The 27,271-nt window shown below is 40.1% G+C and overlaps 1 protein-coding gene across 3 annotated transcripts in view; it reads left to right on the forward strand.

Moving 5' to 3' along the window:
- The window catches only part of TNFAIP8 (TNF alpha induced protein 8), a 48,387-nt gene extending 24,317 nt beyond the window's left edge, over window positions 1-24,070 (forward strand). For 2 of the 3 annotated variants that reach the window (XM_082191668.1, XM_082191669.1), the window contains exon 2: window positions 21,036-24,070. In XM_082191668.1, the coding sequence (XP_082047794.1) occupies window positions 21,036-21,601 (566 nt within the window). In that variant the 3' untranslated portion in view covers window positions 21,602-24,070. Of the gene's footprint in view, window positions 1-2,803; window positions 2,904-21,035 lie in introns of those variants that run through there. The other variant, XM_082191667.1, reaches the window with a different exon arrangement.
- Window positions 24,071-27,271: the final 3,201 nt, after the last annotated feature.

The raw sequence follows: 27,271 nt of genomic DNA on the forward strand, positions 1-27,271 counted from the left end.
GGACTCTGCTATATCAACAGGATGTTCCTAAGAAGATAGTCTATAAACAATTGTATGACTAAGAACAAATTTATAAAATAAAATGGAGAGTCTAAATCATGTTGCCTCCGAAGCCAATATCTGTTCTTAACTATTGGAATTCCCTGCCGCAAGGAAATCGCTGTGACAAAGGGATTAGATAGAAGTGTCAGTTATACCTATTTCTGTCTCTATTGGCCATCATTTTGTTATTAGCTCTGTTCCTTCACTGCCATTTTATGAGTCATGGGCCATCTCAAGTGAGCCCTAGGAGGGAATTTTGAGGACTGCTGGACCTTATTGATCAAAAGGAGAACTTTGAACTGAGGTCAGAAACATACTGGAAAACAACAGGGATATTTCAACAGTGGCAAAATGTTAATTGTGGAAAACCCCTGTTAATATCTTCCTGTATTCAGAACCAGATGAAGTTTCTTTGTGAACACTTAAAAGGCAACCCTATTTGTCATGAATTAAAAACTATCCAGTCTGGATGTTACCAGAGCAAGACAAGGCCAGATTCAAAAGCACTCCCGAGCTTTGAACTTGCTGTTACAGGAAAAATGCAGCACTCTTTAAAAAAGCACAAGTTAAATATTGTTCTGTTGCTCAAGTAAATTCTCTACCAACATAACTTAGATTTTGTTTGCTTGTTTTCATTAACAGTATTTAATTCTCAAGAGATTGGTAACTCGCCAGTTGCTTGTTTGAGTTGACAGGGCACAGGGAGAGCTTCTTCATATGTAGTCTAACAATCACCTCGGGCACTGTTGGTACAAACAGTGCCTCTTCCACAAGAGACCAATACATCTCATGGCAATTACCATGACTGACACAATTGCAGCAGCCTTTGGTCTTACAAAGCACCACAAAAGCCTATTGAAGAAGACACTTAGATTGTGCAGAGTTGTTGCAAGAGGAAAGTGCAACATTAGTATTGATATTGTCATCCTGAACTGTAAAATTAAAACAATTTACCTAGGACATACTTCAGTAGAAGCAATTTCAAAACAAAAGCATAAAACTTTTAAACAACTTAAGAATAGGCTAATTACAGAGCCATGTCTCTATCAGTAAAGCTGATAGTTCATACAACAGTAAAGGTTCAATATTCAACGTTGTGATTTTATGTTGTGAACCACCCTGAGACCTGCAGATGAAGGGCAGTATATAAGTAATAGTAATAGTAGTAGTAGTAGTAGTAGTAGTAGTAATACAGATGCCATCCTAAATGATGGTTAAGGAAACCGAATTATGATTCTGTATCATGTCTGAACTGATGAACCTTTGCGTGCAATTGGACACCATAGTTTGAAGTGGGGTTGGAAACGATGGTTCATACTCATTTTGAGCCAGTTGAGACAGGGCTCCAAGTACCTTGAGAACCATGAACATACCTGCCTGTCCAGAATACTTGACCCACCTGTGGTGGCTCCACACCTGCATGTGGGGACATAATATGTGAATGCTGCCCACATACATACACTAAGACCTCCCAGTTGATTTCCTAAATGAAATCTGGTATAGGCATAGGCATAATATACACATGCTCGACCATGCACATAGTGAGAATCGAGTGGTGCTTGCATGCTGTCTGGGTGAGGTTGGCAGGCAGGCTTGTTCTCCCCTCTCTAAACCAGCCCCAAGATTTGGTATACAGTGGTACCTCGGGTTACATACACTTCAGGTTACATACGCTTCAGGTTACAGACTCTGCTAACCCAAAAATATTACCTCGGGTTAAGAACTTTGCTTCAGGATGAGAACAGAAATCGTGCTCCGGCGGTGCAGCAGCAGCAGGAGGCCCCATTAGCTAAAGTGGTGCTTCTGGTAAAGAACAGTTTCAGGTTAAGAACAGACCTCCAGAATGAATTAACTTCTTAACCCGAGGTACCACTGTAATGCCTCCGAAACCACAGTTGCAGACATTGTCTCCATATGCTTCTGGCCCTTTCAATTTAGGAAAGTTGAAGAGCAGAATGTAAAAGTAGACAAGGTACTGCAAGTCATAGTTTTCCTTGTACATTTGGAAGCACATACCATGATGATGATGATGATGAAGAAGAAGAATATACCGCCCTATACCCAGAGGTCTCTCAAGCCATGGTTTGGGTTCCAAACTCTGCTTACAACAAACAGTGGTTTAGCGCCAGATCTATCTGATCTGAGACAGTAAAGGTGTGAAATGCACAGATAAGGGGGGAAGAGGCAAAAATATTTCACCAAAATTGCTCCTGTTATGGACAGATAAAAAGCCACAGTCTGAATTTTAAAATAAAGCTGGAAGAAACAATGCTTATGTATATTTTTGTTTTTTAAAATATACCTTTTCCTTCCTTGAGTCTTTCCCACCCACACCCACCCTATAAAGCAATTGATACTCAAATATCAAGTTAATTCTTAATAGCTCAAAACACTGTTTTAGACAATTACAGCTGGAGGTTGTAGGCCCATGCTGCTTGCCAGCCTCTTAATGAGATATTAAAAACTGAGTGGCTTTTCTGTTGTTTTGTCTTAACTGCCTTTCATGTGCATGTGTGCGCTCACACTGCTTAGCAAGCTCTAACAAGTAGAAGTCCACCATTTGAAAGGCTAAAATAGAATAAGATATATAAACTGTGATTCCTTGCAAATGAAATGGGTGTCTGCAAAGGTGCTCCTTTTCAGACAGTTGCTCAGAATGCCATTCCGAAAGAGGCGGAAACTTTTAGAGCAGCTGAGCTGTGATTCGTTGGTTTCAGAGAACTTTTCCTCTCTTAATCCCAGCCCCCCCTTTTTTTCTTTTGAGAAGTTGACTTTGCTGCTTCTCAGACGCGCACGTCACTCGCAATCTCCAGAGATTTAGTGTGATACCATGAGCGCCGAGGCAGATGAATCTAAAGAAGGTATGACTTTAGTGTTTTGTAAGATTTGGGTTTTTGTTTTTGAAAAAGTTCGCGTCTCCTTCAGAGCTGCTTCTGGCAGCAATATGAGATGATGAATAGAGATTTGTGCTCTCTGTAGCACTGAGCTCTTCGTAGGGGAGGGGAGAAAGCAAAAGGCATCTAAAGACTGCTGTTCAGATTTCACTGAAAATGCAGAAACACGAGCCTTGATGCCAATGGCGTTTTGTTTGTGCAATGATAACTATATACAATACACAGTATTATTCATGTTCAAAGGGCTGAGTGCTATGTATTCACACAAGCAACAATAGCTTAAGTTGAAAGGGGAAGATACTTTTTTTTTAAGTAGATGCAGTGTTCCTTTTGCAAAAGGAAGTTGTGTAATACAGAGAACTGAAAGATCGTTATTTTTAGGAAGGAGGTTTCTTGGCGTTAACAACTTCTTTTTCCAGTGTGGGTATATACTCTTGATGTATGTATGCTTTTAAGTAACACTAGGTCTGAAACAAGGCTTGTCAATGTGGAAAACTATTTCATTTACTTTTATGATATGGAAGAGCATGTGGAGGGCTGGAAATACCCCAGTTATCTGTGTAAACATAGAGGAGGGGGTATCTGGTGAAGGAAGGGAAGAAACGGCTTTCTGAAATGTTAATACAAAAACCATTTCAATCAGAGGTTTGGAGAAGGGGTGGGAATGGGGTAAGAACAATGCCTTTAAAAATGTGGGCACACTTTTAAAAACTGGAATTTCCTGACTTGTTAGGAATCCAGATAAACTTGCATTAAATAAAGGGCTGGTATAAGCTAGTCAGAACACCAGTTTGTAGTAAATCAGGAAACTTTTCAAAACACTGGAATGCTCCTCTATTCTCCCCATGGCTTATCTGATACCCCCACCTTGCCAATGTTTTCAACATAGCTCTTATCCTTCCAGTTGGAGTTGAAGGAGTGTGTATTTCCTAGCACAGAAAAAAACACAGCCTAGTAAATGAAATCCACAAACTGCAGCATAGCTAATTAACAAATACATTGATGCTAAAAACATTTTAATACTGATCTCTTTCCTTTCTTCATCAACCAAGAGAATAAATGTGAATCCACTTCCATTGAACAATTGTAAAACTGTACTAAACCTTTCTTCTCTGGCAACTCCTCAGTGCAGTGTTCCCCTGGCGGCACGTTCATTCCAGCCCTCCTGTGTGTGAGATGAGTAAGCAGCATGCATGCTATGACATGACACAAGGATTGCAGGAAAACCTTTTGAAAGTGGCCTTCGTTTCACATGAACATTCAGTTGATTTAAGATAAAACATCCAAATTGCCCCTGCTATCTTTGCTACAGGGTGATTGTTCTTCTGCTGACATCTTGAGATGCCCCTGTGTGCTTCTGTTTTCTGCAAAACTCCAGAGTTTCACATGGAGCAAGGTGAAACTTCTCTCAAGGGGGGGGGGAATTAAGGAAAACAAAGTAGAACACATGTTGGCATTTGTAAAAGTTGAATACAGTATATTGTGTCTCAGTTTACAAACCTGTTTCAGTGGGTTGGGGGCACCTCTAGGGCACATTGGGTGGGGGGCTATAGGGAGAGGGGAGAATAGCAGGAAATTACCTACCCCCCAATTCGGTTGATGGATTTATTCTGTCCACCCAAAATTTAGGTTGCAATATTTCAGTTTTAAGCGGGATTGATGGCTGTTATAGTTAGATCTTACGATGTGAGACATAGAATGGAGAAAAAGGAAAATAATGATAAAACCAAACAATATATTTGTTATAAAGAGGTGTATCCAGAGTTCCACTCAGGTGTTTAAATTAAAGACCACAAACGTTTGCTAATTGTGTTGATGTATGTCATTACAAAAAAAGCATTGTAAACTTTTGGGCCTGATAACTTACCTGTTCCTCTGTGGATGCAGGGATCATAAATGAGCTCCTCTTGCCAGTGCTATTCCTCAGATGCAATGCAATCCTGTGCATTATTGCTCAGAAATAACTGTTCCCAATGGGGAGCTGCTTCTAGGTAAGTGCAGAGGACTCTGGCCTTGAACAGCAAGTTAAAAGGAACAGTAGAATATTGGTAGTCACACTCTCCTAAAAAAACTTATCAGGCCTGTTTGTTTTCCATCTTTTGCTGGCCATCTATGCTTTTTCTTTTCAGACAGGCCTTTGGACAGTGTTGATGCTATTCCTGACTCTGATTACTGTGTGTGTGGCTTTTTATTTAAGCTGCATTTGTGTGTGTGTTTGTGTGTTTGTCTTATAAGCTGTTTCAGAAGGGCTGCAAGGGGAGAGATAAAAAATATAAAATAATGTCTTGGGTTAGGAAATTTGAGTTAGGAAAACAGGGCTCTTAATTTTTGTTTTGGCAGAGGTCTTGTTAATGTTGTTCATTTCATTCTCCCATGGCTTTGCAGCATTTGTGTGTTTCTTTCTCTGTTTTCTGTATTTTCCAGATGAAGATTGCTCACATACTGGCCTTTTAATATCCCATAACAAATGATTCTGCTAAGGAGCAATTACACTGGAACATTATAATTGATTTCTAAACCTCAATGGATCAATAGAATTGTGCTTTTTGCTACATTCTGTATTAAATTTTGTATTAAATTTTTGACCACAAACTATTATTAGAGGTATTTGTACTAGACTGATGTTCAGCACAACTAATTTTAAGCTAAATATCTGTAACATCATGTTCCCTTAAATACTTTGGGGGGAGTGAGTTAATGTGAAAATTGCCATCCTGGTTAGAATAATTGCTTTCTTAGTTGAGGGGACACATATTTTCCCCAATTTAGTAGTAATGCTTCTCCTTCTTGCACAACACAGTCGTGTTGCAGTATAGTGTGGGCAGGGTTAAAGTTAGGGGAGGTTTAGAGTTAAGTCAGACAGATGTCTCAGCTACTTCCTTGATTTTGGGATAGATGGGGTGGGAAAGGTTGGAGGACATTCTTTGCTAAATGGCGTATCCCACGTTAAAAAGAGGCATTTTGACACTTATTTTTGGGGTTTGAATCTCTTAGGTGTGCAGCCTCACCTCTGTGCTTCTTCACAGTATACTTCTGGGTAAGATAGAAAACTGTATTTGAACTACTAGGACATAGTTAATTAGAACTTACTAATGCTTCGTTATTTGTATGACCAATAAAGTCACACCAGAATAATTGTGGTGGTGCTGGTGGTTCATATTAAAACTGCTTACCATCTTCAGGCAGTGGTTGTTGTTGCAGCTTGGCATGGGGCCACGAGGAGAGCTGGGGGTGAGAATCAACTGCATGGCCAGCTGAGGTCAGCAATGGTCTTGATGGCTGTGGGGAGCTGGCAAATGGACCAATTGGCACCCTGGTGGGGGCGCAGTGCCCCAGTGGCAGACCTGACAGTCCCAGTCTTCTGTTTGGTCCACCACCGGCCATAAAAGCTGGCTGCGCTGGATGTGGGGCATTGGCAGTCAAGTTAACTCTCTTTATTCAGAGAAACACAACAGCTCAGGCCTAGTGAGCGCAGCAACTCTTTCCAGTAGATCTGGCCCCAATGAGGCAGTTACGAGAACTGAAGGTACCCGCTGGTGCCTGCTGCACTCCTCTGCATCCAGCCAGTCCATGACACAGAGTTTATCAATATAGCAATTGTTATGGCTTAAATATTTAATAAAGCTTTCACAAAGTCTGTAGTTTAGAAAGAGGAAATAGATCCAAAATTAGTATGCATTTGCTTTAAGTTATTTGATTATTCTGCGATAGTCTGACCATTTACTCTTCTGCAAATGACTGAACTGAGGTGGCAAACATTATAAGGTCAGAATCTGACCTGTGGTTGTTGTTGAGAGTTAAATAAGAGAAGCCAATCAATACCTCAATGGGTCTTGAACCAACTTGCAAACACACTACATCATAACGCAGCATGAATGATAGTCTGGACATATTGAATGATGTGGACATTTCATGTAACTATTACATTAAACATCCACATTATCTGTTGTTGTTGTTGTTTAGTCGTGTCCAACTCTTCATGACCCCATGGACCAGAGCACGCCAGGCACTCCTGTCTTCCACTGCCTCCCGCAGTTTGGTCAAACTCATGTTGGTAGCTTCGAGAACACTGTCCAACCATCTTGTCCTCTGTCGTCCGCTTCTTCTTGTGCCCTCCATCTTTCCCAACATCAGGGTCTTTTCCAGGTAGTCTTCTCTTCTCATGAGGTGGCCAAAGTATTGGCACTTCAGCTTCAGGAGCTGACCTTCCAGTGAGCACTCAGGGCTGATTTCCTTAAGAATGGATAGGTTTGATCTTCTTGCAGTCCATGGGACTCTCAAGAGTCTCCTCCAGCACCAGAATTCAAAAGCATCAATTCTTCGGCGATCAGCCTTCTTCTACATGTATTTAGAAGTGAGCCCTTCTTGTAAGCTTCCCATCGATATCTGACTGGGCATTCTGAGAAATAGGATGTTGAACTAAATCAGATCCAACCTCCAGGAGGACTCTTGCTACATCCTTATTTGCTACATCCTGATTTGAATGGTTACTTAATTTCAGTAATAATTTATGTTCACAACCTTCAAGTTACCTGTTCATGTCCTTCTTTCAGATTTGCGTAATTCTGTTAAAATGTTAACCCGCAGACACATTTTTCATTTCCATATATAGCTAACATGTTCTATATCATAATTTTCCAAAGTTTCATTGCTTGGCAACAGTTTTTTAAAAATTACATTTTACATGTTTTTTGTTTTGTTTTTATGCTGCAAACTGCCCTGAGAGCTACGGATGAAGGGTTGTATGCAACTTAACACACACACACGATGACTCAGAATTTCTCTAATTTTCTTCTAGTGTTCAAATACCTTCTCCAAGAAAATAGAGACTAGGTCAATGGCACTTTATTTTATTCATAGTTTTACGTCGTCATTTGGTGAACTGACAAGAAAATTTTAAATTAGGAACAAAATCAGATGAGCTTGGGACAATGAAACCTAGGTTGAATTAGCATGTTATTTTTGCTACAAAAGCCTGACCTCAGCATCTCCCTATGTTTTTTTCTTGAAATAATTATTAAGGTTTATAAAGAAAAATACAAAGATTATTGTCAAACATATTTTCTTTATCCAAACTGAAACATTAAAGGCAGAAAAGAGGGAGAGGAGGAGGAGGGAGGAAGGAAGGAAAATGAAGAAATATAGTAAAAGGAATAGAAGAATATTTAAGAGAGAGAGAGAAAGAGAAGTTAATAAGCTCAAGAACTTCAGAAGTTCTTTAGAATTTGATCTCCCTTTGGATCAGCTGTTATGAAGGGAGTGTGATCCTGCCTAGCACTGGGTTCCTGCTTCGTGTAGCACTTCAAAGGCTCCTGACAACCAGCTGGTTGCTGGTTGCTTTCAGAGCTGGACAAAGCAGCTTGGTCAAGCCCCACCCTTACCTGTATGACATCAGGTGTCATGGGGGTGACCATGGCGTACACAAGGTGGACTCATGCGCCAAATGGGGAAGTCTGGTGGGCCAAGATTGGCCTATGAGCCAAAGGAGGACCCTGATCTAGAGATACAGATGTGCACCTTGGGAGCTGAAGGTCTCTCACCTTTCCTCAGGGGAACAGTACAGCCCTGTGAAAGGTTGAAGGCAGTCTTGAACACAAAATGAATTTTAACACAACTTAAAAGAACACCACAAACACAGGGAATAATGTCCCTATGGGAAATGTGATTATGTGGTTAAGGCTTGCCAGGTTCCACAAGGAGGGATTGGGAAGGAGCATGTGGTTAAGCAAATTACATGTGCACTGGCCATTTGAGTTGCTGAGGCTCACCTCTCTCTTAGAATCACTACCATTAAAAGTAGCAAAACATTTCTAAGTGGTTAGCAATGTACTTCCCATACCGTAGCCAGTCTTAGCATGAAGCTAGCTAAATTCACAGCTTTATAATTTCTGGGTTGTGTAGTTATGTGAACAGCAAGAAAATGAAAGAGGGAAGTGTTCTCAAAGTTTATTGTAGTTTAAAGGTCCAAGACCTATTCTTTTCCTTCTTCAGGGGCACTTCTTTTCATTGGATCACTGCAAATATACATACTATTAATGCACACACACAAACACAAAATTGAGACTTCCTCCTTCAAGCATGTGGATTCAAGCATGTGAACAGCAACATTTACACAGCAACAATAGAGACATGGCTTCATTTTTTTCATGGACTGGTAAATGTTAAACATTTGTTTGCAAGGTACACTAAAAGCTAGTACAAATATACCTAGATCAACTATCAAAAAATGTTTGATAACGTTTGGTGATTTGACCAAATATAAGGGTGTTGGTTTTTTTAACAGCAAATACTATCTTTGCAATGTTGCACATAATAAATGCATTTGCACCTAACTTTGCTAACTCTCTCCAAGTGAGTAAATATACCTTCAAAAACTCCCCTTTAATTAGTTTTGGAAAGTTGCATATCTTTGATTTAAAAATAGAATTTGTAAAATAAATCTCAATGCTACAAGTGTGACTTTAAATATTCCAAGTGTGTTGTTAGTGCATATATCCATTCAAAGTAGTACAGGATACAAAGGTAAATGATACATAAATTAATCAGTGTATGGAAGTAGATACCATGACTACGTAAAACAGTGAAATATCAAAATATCCATAATGAGTTTTTATGGTAATTAATTTTATTTATTTTTTTTAAAAAATAGTTACATTTGCTTGGATTCAATCCTTCTGCTGTCTCTTGAGCTCCCTGAAAATATGCTTTGAATATTGGGGAACCCACAGGCCAAAGGTTCCCTACCACAGTTAATTCTTTCACATCCTTCCAATGAGGTGACACTGAACCTTTTGGTTCACTTGAACTGAACAGACATTTGAAGGATTGGGTGCTTGGAACATAATCTAGATCATGGGTAGGCAAACTAAGGCCCGGGGGGCCGGATCTGGCCCAGTTGCCTTCTAAATCCGGCCCGCAGACGGTCCAGGAATCAGCATGTTTTTACATGAGTAGAATGTGTCCTTTTATTTAAAATGCATCTCCGGGTTATTTGTGGGGCATAGGAATTCGTTCATTCCCGCCCCCCCAAAAAATATAGTCCGGCCCCCCACAAGGTCTGAGGGACAGTGGACCGGCCCCCTGCTGAAAAAGTTTGCTGACCCCTGATCTAGATCATGGAACAGTGTCAGATCTGGACATCTGGACCATGAAACCCCTGCTCTGCTTTTACACACCTCAAAAGGAAATGAAGAATCAACCTGATGTGCATCAGAAAATGTTTTCTCACCCTTGGAAGTAAACTTTTCATTTCAGGCAGTCCCACAGTATCTCCAGGGGTTTCTCCTCCCTCCTTACCTTGTTTTTTTCCTCTTTGCTTCCTCCTAAAGGTATTGCTTGGTTCAGCAGGAAGTGGAACATCACTTTGGGGTAAAGAGATGAATAAATTAAAAATGTGAAGCTGCTGTACAGCTCATTGTTTTCCTGAACAGTAAAATAGTGCAACAGAAGCAATGACTCACAATTGGCCTTACACTGATCAGGAAAAGAATGTGGCACTTTTCCAGTGGACTCAGTCAAAATGCAAACTGTAAACTACTTTGAGAGGTCAGCATAGAATTTTTGATGCCTTTTTGGAGAGGTTTAGCCTTTGTTTTTTTATAACTGTGGCTTTTCCAGAAGCTTTTTCTGTGCAAGATGCTTGAGGTCACAAGCTTGTTTGCAGCAGTTTTAGATGGGAATCAATAAAGCTGCATGTCATGACTTTATCTCCGAGCTCATGAGAGGAGAGTTATGGTGTAGCAGGGATGGAATTGCACGCAGGATAACTTCAAGAGAAACTCTGCAATAAACTATTATACCAGCTGCCTGTGCTTTGAAACTGAAGAAAAAGCCTCCCTGCTCCATAACAGTATACTCACAACTTATGGACATTTAACTTGTGTGCATTCAGCTTTATGTGCCTGGCAAGCATTTTTAAAAAAATTAAAAAGGGAGAGGGCATCTGGGGAAAATACTTTGGCAATCCCACCCACCTTGCACCCAACGTGTTTTGACTACAGTATATGCAATTTTGGCTTTATGCACTATCCCCAGAACATAACCCCTTCATAAATTGTGGGTCTACTGTACTTTAAAAACACAACCCTTTTACAGCAGTTTCATTGCAACATCCATGTGAGGGAAATGAAGTTTGAGCCCAGAGTTCATGCTGCCACTCGTGCTTTTTATACCACTCCCCACATACCCCTGAAGGAGAGAAACCACAAACGGGGTTTCTGGAGAACTGGACGCCAGCATGGGCACCCAGATCATATGTTACTTCCCCAAACACGACTGCTGCATCATGTATGATCCAAGATAAGAACAGTCATAAGGTAGATGAATACCATAAAGCCGTGGATTAGTTCTGACTCCACAGTACATGCCCACTGTGCTATGTTTTAAGTGCTAAATTTTGACTGGATTGTGTTATGGTTTCGTAAAATGAATGCCCCTTTATGTTCTGTAGATTGACTTACGTTGAAAATGGTGTTTTCAGTCATTAGATTTGTCTACAGGTTATAAAATGTAAGTGCTTGTATTTCATACATGTTCATTGTGTACATGCCAGAAGGACATTCTGTTGTGCTCAGACCACTACCAGAGTACAGGATTTCTTTAATTCAGAGTACCCTCCCAGAAAGTTGGTAGCCTGATCAGTGATTTTGCACATTTCCCAGTTCTGTTGTTACCTCCTTCCAGTAATCTTCCACAGCATCCTGGGGCAAGATAATTCTTTCATATATTTGCATCTGACGTGACTGGATCATTCAATCAATCCAGGTGTAGAGATGTAGCAGAGTTGCCTATCTTCAGAAGAGGCTGCCCATTGAGTCTCACAATATATTACTGCTCTGAGCTAGTTGCCTTCCAGTCAAGAGACAGGGAGCAGCCAGAAGGAAGGGCCGCTGCTGTACACCTGACCTCCTGGTAGCAGCACTGCTGCTGCTCTTTACTGAATGGGCTGAGATGCCAGGTTGGGTCTGTGACGGCTCATTGGCAGGAGTACCAGGTTGGCTGTACTGGTGCATCCGTGCAGTTCCCATCTCCACTGCCACCTTGCCCCTGTCACTCTCAGCAAGCAGCAGAGACACCACGGCTGGGAGGCCAGGTGCTTAGTGCCACCCCTCTCTGCTGACCACTCTGGCAGGAAGCTTATCCAGAGCCAGTGTGGTGCAGTGGTTAAAGTGTCTGAATAGTATTAGGGAGATCAGATCTGTATTAAGCTGTGAATCTCACTGAGTGACCTTGGGCATTTCACTATTTCTCAGCCTGGACTACCCTACAAGGTTGTTGTGAAGATACAATTAGGAGGCATGAATAATGTATGCTGCCTTGAGTTCCCCTGAGAAGAGGCAGATGCCTTGGTTATCTGAAATTTGAAAAAACATTTTCATTACTCAGCTACAGTAGAGCTGGTAATATCAGTTTTTTAACCTCTGCTTTAATAATTTGAAATTACTACTACTCACATTGCATGACTTTCTCCTGCTCATTTTGATGCTGGTTCTCCCAGCAGAATGGCAGTGCTTATCATTCTGCAAGTTTAAGAATTTAATGTTGCCTGATGTACCAACTAATAACTGTAGCACAGCAGTACTTGTGCAGATGCGCTTATTGTTACAGAAAGGCAAAGAGGAAGGAAATGTGTTAACGTTCTGTTATGTTCCCTCATATAGATCAAAAGAACTGTGAATCAGCATTCTGTATTTGCATACACCATATTTCTTGGCTTGGACTCTATGAATGCCTAGGCTAAAGCACTTAAGAATCACTGCATTATGTTTTAGTTGTAAGAGAAGGTAGGAAGTCATTGCACATAAATGAGAAAAGAGCAGTTCTCGATTATGATAATCCAATGCTAGCTACGTTGATAGTTGTGTGTTTTAAACTAATCACTGGCATCTATCTCACAGGAATAGTCTCACTAACAATACTCTGTGCACTCTCCTGTTAAGTAGACCCATGTCATTCAGAGTATTGAGAAGAGTTACAGGCTTATACCTTGTTCTGAAGGTTGCTCCCATGCTGTGTTTGTCCACGTTATAATTCTTGTATTGCAGAAATGAGTGAGTGTCATGGTTTTAAGGGGAAATAGGATTTTATCTAAAACAGTTCTTCAAGGCAAAATCAGTAAATATTTCAGCAGAATATGCAATTCAGTCACAATAATAAAAATGGTGATTGTGATATACTCCACATAATGTCGCTTAAGCCTTCTCTTGCCACAGCTTTGGACAGCTAAGTATATGCTTTAGCTGTATGATTAAAATAAAATGTGTGTTTCTGGGTTATATTATTGGTCCATCCATCTAAGCCCTATTTAGATGTTCTGATACCTCATATTAGTGGGCTAGTTCCCCTCTCCCTCAAAAAAATAAAAATAAAATGCTGTACCATCCACAAATTGGAGCATTCATTTCTGAAGTATGGAATCTTTTCTAAATGTATAGGCTCCTTGTGCTGTTTAGGATCCAGCTCTGCTTTGCATTGCAGACATCTGCCTCTAACTTGGAGAGAGTGGTGAGAACAGTGACAGAGAGCTGAGCTAGCAACTTGTTGCCACTCTTCTTCATGTGATTCTAATTGCATAGGATAACTGGAATACTCAAATAGGGCTATAGCCCTACAAACTTTAGACAAAATCTCCAAGAAGTTAAACAAGGGTTGGTTATACAAATGGGACCTGTAACACATGTTGCAGTATAGGATGTTTAAAGTGCCCACTGGCCAGTTGTGTCCTTTCCCAGGATATTCCATTCTGTTTTTGTCATCCTGGTTTTTGGTCCCCACCCCACAACAGTTAGCCATCATCCCACACCAACTGAGGATGCTCAGTACTCATTTGGCTAGTTTGTCGTTCTTTTCACCCTCTTCTGGCTACATAAAGATGAAGATGAGATCAGCATTACTGTATATCATGGCACTGTCAGAGTAATATGTGAATCTGTCTCGTCCTGCTTCTGTCCGATTGCACCTTTACCCACATCCTGTAGCAAATTTCCTCCACAGCCTCTTATGGTTTTCAAATGGAGCAATAAAGAGGCTTGAGTATATCTGCTAGAAAAGAAGTGTGGTTAGATCTCCTGATGTTGTTTTGTCCCCCTCTTGGAAAAAGATAACATTTCTGATATTCTCACTTTGCTTGCAACCCATATGTATCCTGCAGCAATGACTTTAGAAGTACTCGGGAAACTGTAACTTGAGTGCAAAAGGGTGCAACTCTCACTCAAAGACTTTGTACTGATAACTATGTGGAATTATTTTTTTGGGGGGTGGGGGACACCTATGGCCCTTTAAATATTGTTGGAGTCTGATTCTCGTCAGCCCCAGCCAGCGTGGCCCAGGAGTCAGTTGTGCTGGGAGTTGCCCAACAACAGCTGGAAGGCCACAAATTTCCCATGCCTGGTGTAGTACAGTTTACTAAAACTTCGTAACAGCTATTTGCTTCATTACTAGCAGTGAGGTTGATACCTGGACTTTAGGATTTTATCTGGATCAGTGGGCCTAGGCTGTTTCTTTATTGACTTGAGGATACAGTGTGGTGGAGCATTCCCCCATTATGGGGTGTCATAACCTGAAAGGACACCTGCTAACTGCTGCAGACCTGGCTAGTGGTTAAAGGGCAGCTACAGGAGCTGTTTCTAAGGTTGTCAGCTCAAATTGGGAATAAGCTGTATCACTGAAGCTGCTATCTCATTATGGTACTATCAGTCTTCTAACAGCAGAATCTGCCATGTGATTGTGTGAGGTCAGTGTCTGCCACTTTGTTGTTGTTTTTTTGACATGATACAGAATTGAGATGGTTAGAGTGCCGAAGCAGACTGTTTGATAAACAGCTATTATGAGTGATGGCCCTGCTAGCCAGCCAAATTCTGCTATTAAGCAAAATTTCCTCATTCTCTTCGAGATAAAAAATTGTAAAATGCTTGGAGCATGAAGTGGTGATGTACAATAATCCATTCATTGTTTTAGTCATAGTCACCAGTCATAGTAGAAAGGCAACTCTGAATGTATGCATTTTGAATATAGTGGTCTCAGTGAGTCACCTTTGGTACTATGATCCTGAAAATACTCAGGACAGAGATTTCAGTAGTCTATGACCAGGCTTCAGTAGAGCAAAAAACATAAAAACAAAAAAACCACTGCAGTTTCCTGCGTATATGTTACATCTTGTCAAATTAGTTTGTAAAAATGCCAAAGCAAATAGTGGAAAGAAAGCGTCAGGGTGAGAGTAGTTTGACTGCTGAAAATGTGTTGTGCAGGGCCAGAGTTAAAAAATGCCATCTTCCATTATGAAGTGAAAGTTAACCATTGGGATTCTTTTATATTTTGTTTCCAGGTCATTAGCTCGCAATCATAAATATGCCCAAAGTGTTCTTTTACATCCCTGAGAGCAAGACATGTCCTTAAAACTGAAGGTTATCAGGTGTTTGACAGCAGCATCCAAATGTCAGGATGTGGAATTAGACATGGTTAAAAAAGAAGAAAAAGTCTGAACTCAAGTTAAAAGAAGTGGCCTGTGTCTGTTTAGCATCACTCTGGTCCTGTAGTTGGTGGGTGGGGGGGAGGGAGAGGAGAGGAAATATCTGGCTGATCTTTGTGTCTCTTCTGGCTGTTAATGACATCCTTCTCTCCAGTGTGTTTATCCAGTTCACTTCTGCCTCCCCCCCACCCATTGCACTGTATATGTTTGCACCTCCACCGCCTACTGTTCTCTTTGTGTCTGGCCTAATAGTCCTTTCATCTCTAGTTGTTTCCTTCCCTTTTATTTCCCATATCCATCTTCTTCCTCATTTTGATTTGAACAGCTCAGGGCCACAATACCTCAAGGAACACCTCTTCCCATCTGAACCTACCCAGACCCTGAGATCATCCTCTGAGGCCTTCTTCATGTGCCTCCTCGAGAGGTCAGGAGGGTGGCAACACGAGAATGGGCCTTCTCTGCAGGCTCCCTGTCTGTGGAATGCTCTCCCCAGGGAAGTTCGCCTGGTGGCTTCACTATACACCTTTAGGCACCAGGCAAAACATTCCTTTTTAACCAGGCCTTTGCCTGACTTGATCTACATCCTATACCCTTTTTAAAATGCTGGCTCTTTTTTGGGGGGGGGGAGGTTATTGGGTTGTTGTTTTGATTTTTATGTATTTGATATTTTATGTGAACTGCCCTGAGACCTTCAGTATAGGGCAGTACAGAAATAACATACGTACATACATACATACATACATACATACTTTTGCTCCTCTCTCTTGTATCTGCCCAAATGCATTATCATGTTCCTCATTTATCCCATTATCCCAGACTATTTATTTTTCCTTTCCATGTTTTTCTACCCCTCATTTCCTTGACTTTGTTCAACTGAAGCTTAACCCAGATAAGGCTGATGAAGTGTTAGTTGGTACCGGATAGATGGGATTAATCTGCCCTGGATGGGATTATGATCCCTCTGAAAGAGCAGGTATGTACATAGCTTGGGAAAACATCTGGCTCCTGTGCTATCACGTGAGGTTCAAGTGGTTTCAGTGGGACTGAGTGTCTTCTGTCAGCTTTGACTGGTGCCCCAGCTGGACAGGGACAGCCTAGCTTCCATTGCTAAGGCTCTGGTAACCTCTAGGTTGGATTACTGCATTGTATGTGGGGCTTTAAAGATGGTTCAGAAACAGCAGCTTGTGCAGAATTCAGCAGCCAGATTGTTGACCAAGGCAAAACGATCCAAAGATATAACACCAATTATGGTATGACTGCCCTGGCTACAAATTATGTTTCTGGCCTCAATTTAAAGTGCCAGTTTTGACCTGAAATGCCTTAAGTTGCTCGGGACCCCAGTATCTCAAGGACTGCCTCTTCCCATGTGAACGAACCCAGATCTTTAAATTGTCGTCTGAGGTGTTTTCTTTGTGTCCCTTCCTCAGGAGGGCAGGAGGAAGGCCACATGAGAACAGACCTTTTCAAGTGTTGGCTCCCCACTTGTGGAATGCTCTCCCTGGTGCCATCTTTACTTCTTAGGCGCCAAGCAAAAGCTTTCCTTTTCACTTAATTTGAAGGGTTTCATACTTTTGTTGCCTCTTTTAGTGTGGTGGGATATGTATGACCTGTCATCTGCACAGATGTGCTTTTTAGGCATTTACTGGTTGTGTGTGTGTTATAACTGGTTTTAATGTTTATACTATTTTTGTAAGCCACTTTGCATCACTTTTGTGAGGAAAAGCAACTAAAAAATTAATGATAACGTCCCTGTGACTCTTGTGGAAAGAAAAACAGAGTGCTGGTAAATAAATGTTAATACATACCGGTTTTAAAACTGTCAACTGCCATTGGCATGCAAAATCTAGGCTTGATGGATAGAAAGTTGGAATGTTAGCATAGAGGTTGTGCTGAGGCAAAGACTGCAGCAACAAATCCACAAATACCATAGCCAACTGTCACCCTGTCCACCCACATTCATTTGGTTTAAAATCTTTGGTCAAGCAGTAAACTGTGTTTGTCTGCAGCTGTCCCATACGTACCGGTATCAAACTGGCTACCTTAGTATTTTCAGCACCATGTTCTAACCAATGGAGCTATCCAGGCAACATTATTAGTTATAGTGTGGCATGCTGCTGCCTCTTTTGTATTCTATTCAGTTTTGTTGTTTTAAGCAAGTGATACAATCTTCTATTCGCACAACTTTCATTTCAAACATGACTCCAGTTTGCAGGCTTGTTGCTGTGGGAAATGTGTCTGCAAAAGTCCTGCAGATTGCTGACGAATAGCATACTTGGAAGAGTGTGGATTTGAGAGCACAGAGCCAGTAGTGGACGTCTAGCAGGAAGAATGTGTATATAGATGTGCCCACTTAATCAGACCCTTTAACAAAAAACAAAAACGGACTGGTTCACACATATATGTGCCTCACTTGGTTTTCAATATTCCATTGAAGAGGATTCTGCTTGAAGTAATGAAACTTCCACCTCAGTCATACATGCAAGTTATTACATGAGCTGCAGTTCAACAGTCTAGTTGAGTTGAGTTTAATATTTATTTATATGTAGCAAAATGAGAGCAGTTTAGAAGAAATAGAATTCAAATCAAATAATAACAAAACAGCAGGTGTGTGTGTGTAAACTGGCTCAAAGCTTATTTAAGCATTCTAAGATGGAATTTGACTTTTCCATAGCAACCTCTTAAATTCCCTGTGCACTCTGTCTTACTATAGTATGGGGGCGGGGGTTGTGTTAAAAGAAACGATGAATTAAGTTTAAAGCAGTTCATTTTCCCTGTGGCTATGTAAACTGTGAAACCCCAACATAAGAACGTAAGTCCCACTGGACCACACCAAAGCCCTGCCTAGTGCAGTATCCTGTTATCTACAGTAGCAAAGCAGATCCTTATGGGAAGCCTGGCCCACAAAAGCAGGACATGAGCACAGTGGCCCTTTCCTGCTGCTCATGCTGCAACTGATCCTGAAAGTGATTATATTTAGCTGGTTTACATAAAACACTAAACCAAACCATAGTTTATTCCCAGGAAGGAGATCACAACCACTGTGGTTCTCCCCCGATCATCCTTCTGCTTTGCTGCTGTAAGCCAAGGCATGCTTTGGCTTAGCATGTTGTCCAACCTGGTCTTATAGTTTGCCTCCGTGACAAATCATGAGCTGTAAACCGAAGATCAAACCTTGGTTGTAGTTTTTGTTTTTGTCTGGAGCAAGAAGCACCATGAATCCAACTAGGATGACATTCTAAGTTGAATCATGGTTTTGCTCACAGTAGTGCAGCAGCAGCAGCAGCAGCACCCAAGGAAAACTAAATCAGCCACAATGTTCCCTTAAGACATAGCTTGGCTTAGTGAGACCCCCAGCTGAAACAGTTTAGAAAAACATTTATAGGATTGTTATGGAAAACATGAAATATTAGATTTGTGTCAGATATTGGAAGTATTGGACAATGGAAGTAATAGTAATTGTAGAAAACCATATGTAATAATCTCATTCATATTTTTAAAACTTCTAGCACTAGTTTGCTATTCTTAGAATTATTTAATTCTAAATAGGTTTCCTTAGGGTAGTTATAAAGTGGAATGTCAGTCATTTTAGAGCAACTTTTAAAGGATCTGGTGATAGAAAAATGAAATAAAGTAACTGCAGTCACAGGAAAGCGTGTGTGTGTGTGTGTGTGTGTGTGTGTATGAATGTGTGTGTTAGGAAAAGAAATTTGCTGTCACTTAATATGAGAAAATTGAGTTTTGATTCTTACAATTGAGACTACAAGTGAACCATTAAGTGCACTATTTATTTCTTAAATCGACTGACTCTCCCTCCATCACATGGTTAAAACACAAGTTTGTCCATCATGTGATCCCAGTTGCTTCTCTTAAAATAGATCACAATAGTTCATCTGGCATCTGAGTAGCTTCATCTGTGAAAATTGGGCTATTAAAAGACATGTTTAAATGATCTGAGTGTTAAAATAAACTGTTTAGACTGTGTCTAATAGCAGAATCTTTGTCATGAGCGCTAGTAGGATATCTTGGACACATTCCAAGTTCCAGGATTTGATCTGTAGGAGTCTTCCAGATGTACATATTTTGCTCTTGGAGTAAGACTTTATTCAAAGTTCATTAGCTTATTCTCTCAACAAATATTGTCTAGGAGTAGACATGCGTAAAGCTTTGTGCTAATCCATATGCATGTGATTAGCTGGATTTTAAAAAAACAACAAATAAAGCAGTATTCCACTTAGCTGTTGCAAGATCTAAACTGTCTTTTGGAGGGCCAGATCATGTTTCTTTAGTATATCCCTCAGAATTGCTCTATCTTTCTTCCAGTGGAGTAGTGTGTCAGAATTAGCCCACTTGTGTAACTTTCCAAGATAAGGATGGCTCTCATGATGGACTTTAGTTTTGTCTATGCAGATATTGTGCCCACAGCTGCTGAGAAACATGGGCTAAAGCTTTTGTGGATTTAGGAAAACCAATTGAGGGAGCATAATAGAAGTTTATAAAATAATGTTGTGATGTGATGAATAGAAATAATCCCCTCACCCCCCCCAAAAAAAAATCCTGAATTGTTTGGCACTAGATTCAGGACAGACAAGATGTTTCTTTATACAGTGCAGCTTTTTGTGGCGTTGCACATGTGTCCTATGGGGGGGTATGTCAGCACAGGCATGGAAATCTGACACTTAAGACAAAGAACCACAACCCTATATTCCACTCAAAACAAACAAATTGTCCTTACCAACCAAAGTGCACATTTAGTGTTCAAATATGTACATTGAAGGCGCAATCCAAGATCCCACTAACTACCTTTCTTGCTTTTTGGAGCAACAGGGCCACCGCTGCATCCACAGCCCTGCTGCTCATAGTGGTAGAAATGGAGAGGGCAGGATGATAGAGCCTAATGGTGGCAGCGCTATGCCCACACCAGCTCCATGCTGGAGCACCAGCCAGCCAGATGCCATCATGTAACAGCAGTGAGACCGGCTCAGGATATACTCAATCCAGGATTGGCTCAGCCATTCCACAGCCCTCAGAATATCCCATTTCAGGACTTTCTAATGGCTCCCACCAGCATGTTTGGTAGGCAGAAGGGAGAGTCTGGCTTCTGGCACAGATAAGCCTCCGCTCAATCAGTCCCCCAGCCCGATTTAAGGGAAGCTTTCATTGCTCAGCCTCTTCTCATCTCATGATAAACTGCTTTGCCCAGTAGCTACCACCCTTGCTTCTTGAAAATTCTGGGTATTTTGCCTAGAAATAAATGATCTTTCTCTGTGTTCTTCAGGTGTACTCCATCCTTTTTTCTTTTTCTTTTTTTTAGGGTCTGTAATTAGCTTCCCATATTGGTTTCAGGATTCCTTTAGGTGATTATATTTCAAGTAAGCAATATAGGGTACCATTCACTGAAATAGTAATACCAACATCAGTACTTAAATATAAAAAATATACCCTCCTAAGTAGTATAAAGGTTTTAGTTCTTTTAATTGTTACACAAGGAAATTAATCAGCATTTTAATACAGGAAGTATATGTAGTGGGAAACTTTAGTTATTTCCCCCTCACACAGTGCTTTAAAATGCTTTCACATTCAATGGATTGCATCAGATGGTCTGAAGGTACTAACATCTACTCCTTTTCTTCCAGTGGCAACAGATGTCTTCAATTCCAAAGGTTTGGCCATCCAGGCCCAGAAGAAAATCCTTGGCAAAATGGCATCTAAATCCATAGCAAATGCTTTGATAGATGACACTAGCAGTGATGTGTTGGATGAACTTTACAGAGTGACAAGGCAATACACACAAAGCAAAAAGGAAGCGGAGAAGATCATTAAAAATCTCATTAAGACTGTAATCAAGTTAGCAATCCTCTACCGGAATAACCAGTTTAATGAAGAAGAGATCATCCTTATGGAGAAATTCAAGAAGAAAGTTCACCAGTTGGCCAAAACTGTGGTGAGCTTCCATCAAGTGGATTATACCTTTGACAGAAAGTTTTTGTCAAAACTCTTGAATGAATGCAGAGACCTGCTTCATGAAATCATTCAACGTCACCTAACTGCGAAATCTCATGGACGAGTCAACCACGTGTTTGATCACTTCTCAGATTGTGAATTTTTGGCTGCTTTGTACAATCCATTTGGATCTTACAAGTCTCACCTTCAGAGACTCTGTGATGGTGTCAACAAAATGTTAGATGAAGGGAATATATAAGTTACTGCATCGGTGGTGTATATTCATAGGCTGAGGACTACTGATGGTCTGGAATCAATGAAGGAGGGCTAGAAAAACTGTGTGTGGTAATGGCAAAATTGAATACCAAAACAAATGCTAAATATTTAGAAATTTCTTCATCAAATTGACCCATTTATTTGGAGTCATCTATTGCTATTCTTTCTTTTTGCAGTACTTTGCTTTAAAACGTGGAGCAATAAAGCCATGAAACGGGATTACTCGTGAAACAGAGCTTTTGTAAAATAGACAGGAAAAGTGTACAAGATAATCAGAATCAAAATGCATATTTCTACATGTAGAAGAGTATTTATAATCCTACAAAGGATCAATATTTTTTTATATACACAAATCATGACTATGGCACATATATGATAACTGGAGTTAGATTTAATAGAACCTATGCTACTTAATCTAGATCCATATATGCTATACATAAATGCTTAGGTCACATGGTCTTAGTTATACTGTTAAAATAGTTCTGCTTCGCAGGGCTGGTTCTCATATAAGACAGTAAGAGACCACACAATTGCCTTTGAAATGTGCAGGGCTGCCGCCAGATGCATCTGGAAATACTTCATTGGCATAAACTGGCATCTGTACATGGTAGTCCCTGTTCCCATAATGACAGTAGTAGTTCATCAAGCTGTTGTCCTGTGGTTACTGCATCTGCATATGCTTCACATGTATTGGCATGGTTTCACATAACATACTTCCATGGAAGACCAGTACATCCCACCTCTAAACCTCGTGGCATGTACTCTTGAGGGAATTCTCAAAGGCTGTTTCCATATGACCCTACCCTTAATCATATCATTAAAGGCTTTGGATTGTTAATCTATAGTACCATAATTTTGTGTGCTTTATCAGCTGAATGGTCTGGATTTGATTGATGTATTGCTATTCTTAGTTGGCTACAGTAATAAAGTGTGGCCAGGAAAACTATACATTAGTAGTGTGTGGTTAAATGAAGCACCCATATACATTTTGCCATTCTGCTAACAATACCCTCACACAAACCAAAAATTAGCTTAATCCAAAATTACTGTCATCGTTAAGGGGCTTGCTTTTAAATAGAAATTGTCCTAAATACTCCAATCCCACAGTGGGCACATGGAGTTCAGTCTGCATATGCCTTTTCTCATTTCTGTAGAAGAAGGTAGTTCCAGATCAAGTTCCTCAAATAAAATGAGGCACTCTGCATGCACAAGTCAACATTTTGTGTATGTGAGCACATGAGAATCTATAGCGTGGGGTGACAAAATACAGTAACTATTTTATATATATATATAAATGGGTGGTATTGTGAATCTGCAAACCATAAGTACCAGCACCAAATTCTGAACGATATTGTGTACATAGCCTCTGAAACAGAAGTCACTGTGTAGAACCTAGAATAAATGTATAGCAAATATGGTGAAATGCATCTTATAACTGGAGCAGCTTGTATAAGATTTCTTTAAAAAACAATATTGAGGTGAAAATAGGACTATCCAAAGGAATTTGCTGAAAATGTAGTTTTTTGTATGTCACACAAGTCTTTGCTGATTGCCAAGTTTTTAAAAGAATTGTTACTAAAAGAATATATTCATTATAAATGCTGTGCCTGATTTTCTATGGCATAACGAATCAAAAAATGGATATGCACTACTTAATTAAATCCAAGCCATGTTTTGTTACTTCTTGACAAGTCTCTAATAATTTTTGTACATGCCATTTCAATTATGGGTAGTTACTTTCCCTAAGGTATTGCAAAATATATGTTTTATTGCTGCGGGAAGAAACTTGATTTCCCTTAAGTTTTACCACTCATTAGCAGAGTTTGAGATCATTCTATTAAGACTTATTTAGCTGCCCTTAACACCACTACATTTAGATTGAGATGGGTATAATTCAAAGCATGGAGAATGCCTAAGAAAATAGATACAGTGGTACCTCAGGATGCAAATGGGATCCGTTTTGGAGCCCCGTTCGCATCCTGAAGCGAACGCAACCCGTGCCTGCGTGTATGCGGCTCACGATTTGCCGCTTCCGTGCATGACGCCATTTTGAGCGTCTGCGCATGCTGCGAAACCCAGAAGTAACGCGTTCCGTTACGTCCTGGTCGCCGCGGAGCACAACCCAAAAACGCTCAACCTGAAGCATATTCAACCCAAGGTACGACTGTACTATAAATATGAGTGCTATCAAACCCTGGATAATGTATAATACTTCTGTTACACAGGTGGCACATAATATTCTAATGCTGCAATCCTGTACATACCTTAACTAGGGGTGACCCATTTAACTCAGTGGGACTTATTTTTGAGCAAACATGTTTCTGAATGTGTTATAATTGCATTTTAGCTGGCAAAATGTCATATTGGAATATCAGAAGTGGTACAGAGTGGCTATACAAAGCATCATCTAGTGGAAAAAGAAATCTATGGAATAAATTACTGAACATTTCTACATTTGTCTACCTATTGCTCTTGATTCTTTATTTATGCACACCAACTATTTCTAAGGCTGTTTTCTCCCCTTCTTGCAAGAATATAATGAATCAGTGTCCTATAACATTCATCACTTTTTAATTTTTTTTAATACTGTAATCATTACATGATAGGCAAAAGGGGTGTGCACACACAAAGAAAGATGGAAGCATAAGTGTTTTCTCCCATAGCAGAAAAACTGCCCACCACATTGGCTTTTATCATCCCTCCTTAATAAAAGAAGCAGCCTCAGGAAGTGTATGCTGAACATAGGACAACTAGCTAATGGACATGAATTAACAGCAAACTGTATGGCAGTTGGTACCTCTGTTTCAGCTGATGGGAAATAAATCTCATAGGCCAATAAAATGGTGGCCAAAGCAATCAAAAGTGCAAAAAAGGGAGATGACAGTTGCTGCAGAGCTCCTCAAAGAAATAACAAAATAAAACTCATCTGTAAAGTGGCAGGCTGCCTTCAAAAATTGCTGAATTAAAGCATAAAATTAATAATTAAAATGCACTACTATGGTGCCATTGGATATGGGGATGAAAAAGTGTTTTAAATATGCACTCAAGGAATTTTCTATTAAAACTGGATGGTCAGGAAAATTGTGGGTTCTATAGGAATGTGAGGGTGAAGAATGGGGACAGTATAGGATTCCAGGCTGGAGGGTTGAGCTCCTGAACTATCTGACTACCTGCATTAGATATAAACGGCACTCATCACAGTTTAGCCCCCAAACCAAGGGCAAACTCATTCTCCAGAGACACGAATAAAACTCTTGAAAAAATTTCAGTGAAAGGCAAACTGATGAAAGCTATCGGGGCTAATAGTGAAAATAAATTTGAAAGGAAACCAGTGGTAAAGCTTCAACATCTGAGTGATGAAACAGATGCTGAATGGCTCTTAGTTCAACCACAGGAAGGTTCCAAGTGACTAAAATACTGTACACTATTGCTGAGCTTCCAGTTCTGTCTGGTTCACATTGATAGAATGCCTCTCTTTGCTACCACCAAAAAGCCACTCACAAATCCTGATACTGCTGAATATAAACATTTATAGAAATAAAGGTGAGCTACAGGAAGCAGTGGCTGGAGAATGGAAGACAATACCATCTAAGGAAGTGGCTATCGAGCAAGATGTGGATGTTCCAAGATCAATGCGCCAGTGAGATCTGGTTCAGTCTCCACCAAAAAAACATTACTGTAAAAACCACAGGGGCTATGATATCTTGTCAGTGGAAAGAGCATTGCTTGATTTATTATTCTTACCAGGTCATTACATGGATGGCCATCTTGAGCAATAACATAAATAACATAGTATGTAAAATGGAGATGGGAAGAGGGAAAAAAGTGAGGGATAAATAAGGGAAATATGGAAATGAAAACAGGAAAACGAAACAATTTGGAATAATGTTGAGTTACTGGAAGAGGGGAGGGAAAAGAAATACACCAACACTTGCTAGGCACAAAACACTACGCTCATGGCAAATTTTAAAATGGAGTATCCTTTATTGCTAAGTGCTATTGACTGGAATAAGCTCAAAATGGAGGAGAAGCCAGTATCATTTTCTGTTAGTGTCAGCAAGAACACAGTAATTTCCCCCCCGTTTCTTCTGTTTGCTTTTTTCATCACTAGTATAGATTTGGTGTTCCCTCACAAGATGTGAATAGAAACCATTTATTGATTACTGCATTATCTTTTGCCACAGGGAAAAAAATTGTCCTTAAATTCTACATTCAGTGTAAGTTATTTCTCCCCGTGTGTCCCCACATGAGCACTTTAATACTTTTATCTTTAGGTATTCTCAATTTCAATTGAAAAACAGAATAACAACTGAACTCATTAAAATAAAGAATAATTTTTAGCCATATGTTCAGCAGCCTGATTCCACTTCATTTCACATATGTACTCAACTACTTCCATCAGTTACATATTAAAAGATGAGGCTTTTCTACAGGGCAGACCCAATGGATCCAACTAGTGGAGAACTAAACTGCTGTCAATATTTATCTGAGCAACTGTCAATATTTATCTGGAATTGTCATATTCTGTCTGAATATGGAAACTCCATCTCTGAATAGCAACTACAAATACAGCTCAGTGACTTCATCCAATGTTCTCTCCTCTCACCAATAATTATGTTGGTAGTTTTAACATACTGGATAAATTCTACAGATTAATTCGCTCAATGACTAAATGATCCACATTCGTCCCCCTATGGCTGTAAATTTCTACCATTTTAAGTTAAGCTGCAGTCCTGAGAGTAAGCCCCATTGAATTGAGTAGACATACATAGAAGCAGATTGCTAAGAGTTCTCTATAATTCAGACTACTGTTTTGTATCTCTAATAGTAGCAAGCCACATACAGAACTTGTTGCAACAATTGTTTGTTACATTATTTGTGGCCAACCTAACTAGTGAAACCAGTACATTAGCACAATGAGACACTGGTGCCTTGGGCACAACCTAACTAGTGGAATCAGTAGCTTGCCAGACCTGGTGCCTTAGGCACAACTAGTTCAACAAATGCATGCATTACAAATGCAAAGCTTGGTTCTTGCAAGAAAACAAGGCAGCAGACCTCTCCTATGAAAGTGGAAAGTTAAGTGCTTCTCAAATGCTTACCTTTGCCAATTTGTTCTTTAGAACTTCCCACTGTGTGTTGCACAATATGCAGTTGCTTGCCATCAAATCCAGGAAGCAGCTTTTCAGATACCACTGCTGACAGATGATCAACTGCATGTATCTGAAAAGAGGTTGACTTCACTGCTTTTGAAGCAAAGAAGCAAAGGAAATAACATGTTTATAGTTAATCTATAGGGACACTACTGAATTAGTGATACACCACAGTTGTTACAGACACTACTTCCAGTGCAGGCATTTCAGAAAATATATTGCAAACTGGGGGAACATAAAAATAGCTGTTAAAACAAAGGGAGGAACTTTCCCTCCTTATGCAAGGTATTTCAGACAGGAAACTGAATTTAGGATAAGTACAGCTCCTTCATCAAGATACACTTTTCAGTTTGTTATCAATAGTGGTAACTTGTCTTTTACCTGGCAGAAGATGCCTTTTTTGTGCAACCCAATGTATAAGAGTATGCCATTGCTCTGCATTAAAAGACAACTTGTACAGGTACAAGCTTTGATTTATTCATGGGGGACATTAGCGTTGA

This window comes from Podarcis vaucheri, assembly GCF_965113315.1.
Source record: "Podarcis vaucheri genome assembly, chromosome: 11".
Lineage (NCBI taxonomy): Eukaryota > Metazoa > Chordata > Lepidosauria > Squamata > Lacertidae > Podarcis > Podarcis vaucheri.